General features: G+C 29.5%; 1 protein-coding gene across 1 annotated transcript in view; it reads right to left on the bottom strand.

Annotated features, from left to right (window-relative positions):
* LOC106460343 (transcription factor BTF3 homolog 4-like) overlaps positions 1–7,988 on the bottom strand; it is a 19,598-nt gene that overhangs the window by 8,222 nt on the left and 3,388 nt on the right. Inside the window, exons 3-6 of the mRNA XM_013920035.2 lie at positions 6,039–6,152; positions 4,617–4,725; positions 4,353–4,445; positions 2,741–2,809 (exon numbers count right to left, since the gene is read on the bottom strand). Of these exons, the coding sequence (XP_013775489.1) occupies positions 2,741–2,809; positions 4,353–4,445; positions 4,617–4,725; positions 6,039–6,152 (385 nt within the window). The remainder of the gene's footprint in view (positions 1–2,740; positions 2,810–4,352; positions 4,446–4,616; positions 4,726–6,038; positions 6,153–7,988) is intronic.

The raw sequence follows: 7,988 nt of genomic DNA, 5'->3' as shown, positions 1-7,988 counted from the left end.
TTAATTAACTTACTGAATTCATTGTGATTAATTAACTTACTGAATTCAGTAACAGTTTGTTCGAAACTACCACTAGAATGGCTATTTAGCAGTTGAGAAATGCTCAGTCCATGTATTGAACACAATGATCATAACCATTATATTCAACACATCCACTGAGCACACTTAGCAAAGCTTACCAAAATGTGATAGAGAAAAAATGTATTTTTAATTAAGACCTGCATGAAAGCTCAAACAAAAATATTTTTTACAAGATAAAATGCTACAGCTGGATGTAGCAAGTAAAGGAATTTCATGCTACTGTTCATTCTTTTAATGATACTGCTTCATTTAAAACATATCAACAATTTCCAAACCAGAGAGGTACCATTGATATTCCTTAAGTTTCTTTTACTCCTTTTCAGAGTGGAAACACTTAGCAAAATGCATGCAACTTAGTTTGAATTTACTAAACAGTACCTAATTTGGATTGAAAAATTCATATAATGTAACTTAATATTTCTACAATTTTCTAAAAATACTTCTCTTCGTTTTATAATTTTTCGTTATTGAACTGAAAGTTCCATTTTATTTATATCTAGTCAGTTTAACTTGAATGATAATATATTTCTTTTGATACTATATTTTGCTGATTGCAGTAGTCACCACTTTCAGCTTTATAAAAAAACAGTAAAAAGAAAGACTTGTTTGTGATCTAGGACCTACCTTTCAAAATGTGCCACCATTATACTTGCAGGTTAGGTAACATGATTTTTGCTTTATTTTTGGTAAAGATAAATGATATCTAATACGTTCTTTCAAATAAATAATTTATTTTATGTGTGCAGTTTGAATATACTAAACCTGACAATAATATTCAATAAATAAGGATTTGAGTCATTTGAATATTTTGCCTAGACTTACTGCAATTTTTATATCTAACTTACCCAATATCTTATCATAGAAGAAAATTTATATACCTTTTAAAAATATATTTTAGATGAAAATTTTTTAGGAATGAAAAGAACATCTAACAAAACTATAAAAAATTTCTAGATCAATGGTTTGTTCCCAAGTCCTATAAACTTCACATTGGATTCCTTTGTTCATCCCTACAAGAGCTGCAGTTAATTGCATTCTCAAGAAACCATACAATACTGCTCAAACCATTTTATTTACTCTAAATTGATGTACATGGTTTATAACATTCTTTATAAACTGCCTGCAGCTATTTTCAAAGATATGATTTTATTAGTAATTAATCAGACCTCATAAAAGAAGAAACAAAGACGTATAGCCATAAACCCACCGACACAAAATCATGTGCAAAACAAGACATGGATATCTATATTCTCAAGGGAAGTTTGTTTTTGAATTTTGCGCAAAGCTACACGAGGGCTATCTGAGCTAGCAGTCCCTAATTTAGCAGTGTAAGAGTAGAGGGAAGGCAGCTAGTCATTACCACCCACAGCCAACTCTTAGGCTACTCTTTTACCAACGAATAGTGGGATTGACCGTCACATTATATCACCCCCACAGCTGAAAGGGCGAGCATGTTTTGTGTGTCGGGGATTCAAACCCGCGACCCTTGGATTGCGAGTCGAACGCCCTAACCACCTGGCCATACTGGGCCACTCAAGGGATGATAGTTTCTTAGCAAATGTGAACCAATAAATTGTTATGGGCAGAAAATCTATAAATGCACTTTTGTTTTTTACTTTTCTTACGCCAATACACTAAATGACAAAAAATGAATTTTTAAATATTTTATAGTTAAAAATTGTTGAAACAGAGTTAGAATTAGTATATTTTTTATTGAAATTTTGATATGTAGCTGTAAACTTGATACCTGAAAGATCCTATGTGGTCTGGAAAGGGTTAAATACAAATAATCGTAATCTTGTAATTAAAATCTCATAATTTAAGTGTGGGCATATTAAAAGCGAATTGAAAATTTTTTAACTAAAACACATGTACTAAAGTGTAGTTTTTTCTATATATAAAATTATATTTAGATTTTGTGCTGCTATTTTTCACAAACATTAAAGTGGAGTAGGATTAATACAAAATTTAAGTAATATTTGCATGTTTTTAATATCTTGTCAAATAATTAATCTTCAATTTTTGCAGTCACATAATAAAGTAAATATGGTAATAAACACATTATAAATCTGAATTTGTTTATACATTTTGAAAGTATGGTAAAAATAACTCCCCATGTTTCAAAATAAAACTTAATTTCTTTTTATGTACAATGAGCAATCTGTACTGGGCCTACCACGGGGATCAAACACTGAATTGTAGCATTAAATACCCTTAAGCTTGTCACATAACCACAGGGGAGTGACTTACACACACACACACACACACACACACATATATATATATATATTAAATCAAAATTATTTTCATAATCTCCAGCCACATCTAAACGTACTCGAAACAAAATTTTACTCATTATTTAAATATTACTATTATCATACTAAGACTAAATAAGATTTATTTTAACTCTACCCATTTCTTCTCCAGTTTTTGTTACTAGTTTTCAGAAAGATCTTGTATATTCCCTCTAAACTATTACCTGACTATTAGAAAAAAATATTTTGAGAAGCTTGCATATCTTATTATTTCAACTTATGTAAACATAATTATTTCCACCCATAAATAAGTTTTTTTGTTTGCTTTTATCAATTACAATTTAGGAAAGTATTTTTTGTTTCTTTTTGACTTTAAAAAAAAGGCTTTTAACATGTATATTTACCAGGAACTTCATCGTCATCATCATCATCATCATGAACTCCAGTATTTTCAGCCCGATCACCACTAGAACCTGCCATGTATTCAACAAAATTATCACTAAAATTGTGGGTAACATGAAACCCAACTAAATAAAATTCTAGAGAATTTCTTTCCAAATACTCAGGCATATTTAATATATTAATACATGGTCCTAAATTAAACTTTAGAAACAAAGTTGTGTTCTATTTACTATAATGAAAATATAATGAATACAATAAATATTTTTGCAGATATTCCATCCAAGACAGTTTTCTATTCATTTTTATTGAATAGTAGCTCGAAAACAAATTAGTATGAAAAATCTTTGTATTTGGGAATTAATATTTCTTATACAAATTACAAAAATAGGTTGAACTAAATTTCTAGACATTACTATTAATAATACATTAAGAAAGCAAAAAAAAAATTAAACAGAAAAAATTTAAATTAAAAAAAAAGAGTTAAATCAAATGAAGTCTACAGCTGAGTTAGAAATTAAAATCTGTGTAGAAAGCTGAAATCAATAGTTGAGTATTTTATTTGTTTATGTAGTATTTATATGACACTTTATTACCTCTGCCACCGAAGGTGGACAGAAGTTATATTTTCATACCTGTGTGTGTGTGTGCATGCATTTGTTAGCAAGATTTATTGAAAATAGCTGAATGGATTTAGATGAAAGATGGTATACATCTGGACTATAACCCAACTTAGAAATGATTAGTTTATGAGCAGTCAAGATCAAAGGTCAAGGTCACGAAAATAAAAACATTTCTATCTGTTAACATGAAGATTGATTTTTCACACTATTTTTGCTCTATAACTCAGTCAAAAATGATTAGATTTAGATGAAACTTGGTGGACATATGTAGAGTATCATTTCCCATTGTCCAACCAAAAATGGTCTGTGTCTGTTGATAATGGTGGAAATGTGGACAGATTTTTGTAATTTTTTGAGGGCTGAATATGATCAATGCTGCGTAGCTAAGGTATGCCCTCTACTGCATCCCCCTCTAGTTTTGATCTGTTTTAGGTATGTTTAATTCTATTCTTGTTGTTTTATTGATAAGGCTTTTTATGACTTCAACTTCAATTGTGCTGATCTTTTTACAGAGACAAAATATAGTAAGATGATTTGTTTTTCTATCAGACTTTAAAACTAACAATTATTTCCCCCTATACACTTCAATATGCTACCTTTAATTTGTTTAAAGACAAATAGTGCCCCATCAAAGTTCTAGAGCTTAAAGTAAAGTTTTTTGTTGAACTTTGTGTTTACATGTTAAAAAAGCATGTTAATTAAGATAAAACTACAAACATATTATGATAAATCAACAAATCATCATATGTTGAAAATTTTATACAACAGACATTCTGATATTGGAATAACTAAAAAGTATTTTTAATACTGAGAAATACATAAACCACTGCAAGAGCTCCAGCAGACTAAATTTTTAAAAACTACTTATACAGAGAAAAAAAGAAATACAGAATACTGAAAAAAAAAAGAAAGTACTAAAACAATTTCTACACCAAGAGTTAAAAAATGTTGTCATTTATTTTCACCACTTCATACTACAAAGAAGTCTCCTTACCCACTGAACTTTGAATATCAGCTAGCCTCTTCAGGTGTGTCAAACTTTCTGCACCCAGTTGGTTTAATATGCCTGGTAGCATGTCTGTGATTTCTGTCCCATGAAATATGTTGCAGATTAATGCGTAGGTCAAATCAAAACAAACAATAATCTCAGACTTCAAAATAAGACAATTGTACAAACACACACATATATATATATATATATATATATATATATAATTAGAACAAAACTAATAAGCTTAATATAAATACTGCTACTTGCGTTTTGGTTCTGCATGTCCCGTGATGGCAAATGTATTGGCTGTCAGGGAGGCTTGCACCTTGGGATTGTTGAAGTGAAGCACAGTTCCATCATCTTTAATCATATTCACCTGAAGTGAATTGTAAAGTGACATTAATAATTTAACCTGGAAAACTTTTCTTTGTTCAAAATGTAAAAAAAAATTCTTGTCATTCTACATACTCAACATGTAGTTAGGGTTACAAAGTTGTTGAAAATATACACAATTTGTTACAAATATTCTATATGGAAACAAATAATAAATAAACAAGTTTCATGTGTTTTAGTATATTTTTCTTTTGTTATTTGAGTAAATCTTTCATAAAATATATTTATGTTTGTGTGGAAGCATTTTTTCAAGTAATTTGTTGATATCAACAGGAATCTCGTTGTGTCTTTCTGATTACCACACACCAGGTATATTTGATTAACAAAGATTCATTACTGAAAATAACAGATAAAATATAAAGTTTTTCCTTAAGAAATGTCTGATAACTTTCTGAATATTATAAAGATTTTTCATGTGAAATTTGAAAATTTTCTGATGCACAAAAGTATTTTTAATCTTAAAATGAAAATTACTTTGCATGTTAGATAGGGAACATGCAAAAAGAAAAAAAAAGGCATGAGAAAAACATTGCTTTACAAACCTTAAGACTTAAAAAAAAATTGATATTTTGCATATGAAAACATTGTAATGTTTACTGATAATGTACCAAATTTCATTAACATTCGCTTACTAATTTAAAAGTTATAGCTATAACAAGCACAAAATGGTTACAAGGTCATTCACAGGGACCAAGCCCATGATGAAATTAACTAATAGATCATACTAAAATTTGAATTATAATCTACAATTTGATACCAAACTTATTGACATACATTCACAAAATAGAAGTTCAACAAACGCTATATGACATTACCCTTAACAATAGGGTTAAGAGACTGATCAACCAGAACACCAAGATTCTTTTCTTCCATAACACTATTAAAATTATTCCCATCAAAATGATACTTATTGTTCAAATTATGATATCTCAAATGCATTACCTTGCATTTATTATATATAATTAAAAGCCATCTGTCATTTAATATTCCAGAAGCATCCTCCTTACAGCCAGTAACACCCAAAACCTTAATATCGTCAACACTTTTAAGTAACTTATTGACCTTTCTTTCATGTATGTCACTGACTTAAATAAAACAAAGGCCCTAACACTATACCTTTTACATTTTGAGACCTGCTGCATTAAAAAAACCCAAAAAAAAACATCTTTATCTAACTGATTCATCATAAAAAAATAATGAAAACAGGTTTTAATTCCAAAAATAAAGTTTTTTTGGGTAAAAGTCTTATGCAAGGCAGTATAACAACAAAGTATGAAATAAACTGAATCTTCATACCTCTTCAATCCCAGGTATATTATTTACAGACAATTTTTTCAGTGAACTCTGAAGTTTCTTGTCATCTGTTGTTGAGGTTCTATGAACAACCTTTCTCTTGCGACGAGCTGTGCCCTAGAAAAAAACATAGCCAAACAAATTTTAAATCAAAGTACAAAGGTAATAATGACCAAAAACTAAATCAATAATCTAAATATTATCAGATAAACAATATTACATGAACATAATTCCCTGTCACATTAATCTCTGTTTACTCTATTAAGATGCAACAGGAAATACAGCAAACCTAGTTTGATGTTTATAACCCAAAAATCAACTGTGGGATCTCATAAGGTCCTCATCAATTTTTAAAAAGATTTTTCTATACTATTTATGCACCAAATTGCTTGTGAGTCCATGACATATTACAGGGTTCCTAATAAAATACAAGTTACACAGAAAAATGTAAACAAAAATACTGTTGATACTGCAGTCAATTCCACTAATTACTACTGGAGTTTCCTATGTATTTTATATAACAAATGAATGATTTCACCCAATTTTTTGGTCGTTTCTTCATAGCAAATGTTGCTATGAATATGTGGACCCCTGCTAGTAATGAATGGGATATAAAGTTTATCTCACTTAACTGAGATCATAATTTCATAAAAAGTTAAAGATTCCAAAAAAAATATAAAATGTTAATACTGACAATTTACTTTTGGATGAGTAAAAAAGTAACAAAAAGATATATTGTTCGTAGCTCTTAAATACTTCAAAACCTATTACTGAGTACAGACACTTTTTGTAAAGATTTCATACTTTGTCTTGACAATTATTATATAGCATGTGAGCATATAATTTTACATTCAACAGTAGAACCACTATTCATTAATCTCTACATGTGCTTATTTTAGACAAAACAAGGAAGTACAGAAACATTATATATAAAAACTGGCAGAATAAGCTCAACACGTTTGGAACAAGTGCATACCAGTATACATAGGAAATCCATAACTTACGCACTAAAATGCAGCAGCAATAGATAAGCCATTAACACACGATCTTTTTAATGATTATTTCTGACAAATAAATATTGTTTGTTTTTGATAATCCTTTTGGATGGGCATTACATTCATGTATCAGGTGTAACAGATTTAGAATAAATTATAATGTACCAGAGTACTGCAACATTCGCCAGCAGAGATTTTATGCTAATGTAACATTGTTTTATTGATAAGTATTAACAGTGCTCTGTATATTTACCATCCAATAAATACAGGTCTGTAGTCTTGTTATAGCAGGCTAGATTCCATTACAATGTGTATAGTGAAAACTTCAATCACATTTTATGGCATATTTCTTTCCCGGTGTCACTCAAAGTACCTAACTCTCATTAGGATATATGGAAGCAAACTTTATGAGACATTATTACACATTCACATTTTTTAGCCAATACAAGTTCCAAACCAGTAAAACAGTAACAGTAATTAATACCATGTGACTAATGGCAGCCACTCAGCATGCTGAAAACTGTGCAGATAGGCTACTATAACATACAAGACTGGATTACCTTTTAAGTCCTGACCAAATTAAATGAAAAATTTACTACTCGTCCAATAAATGTTTTTAGTTTTCATGCAGTTTTAAACAGCCCAGCATTTCTGATAAAATATTACATGACATTCAATATATATATATACATATTCTTTTTACACAGGAATATAAATAACTTTACTCTTATAAAAAATATCATCTGGTTTAAGGTAGCATTCAGTCTATGCACAGCAAATGCCTATTTTGTACTTACAGTGAACTCAAATGCTAAAACAGGATACACTTTACCAAAAACATGTTGTTTTGGTTATTTTATCACCATTACCCCCCCCCCCCTCCCTCTTGACTGTATATATATATATATATATATATATACTACTATAGTAACAACGAAGGACGTACCTACTTAAACAA

This window comes from Limulus polyphemus, unplaced genomic scaffold, assembly GCF_000517525.1.
Source record: "Limulus polyphemus unplaced genomic scaffold, Limulus_polyphemus-2.1.2 Scaffold756, whole genome shotgun sequence".
In the NCBI taxonomy this organism is placed as follows: domain Eukaryota; kingdom Metazoa; phylum Arthropoda; class Merostomata; order Xiphosura; family Limulidae; genus Limulus; species Limulus polyphemus.
This window is presented reverse-complemented; position numbering and strand designations above follow the sequence as displayed.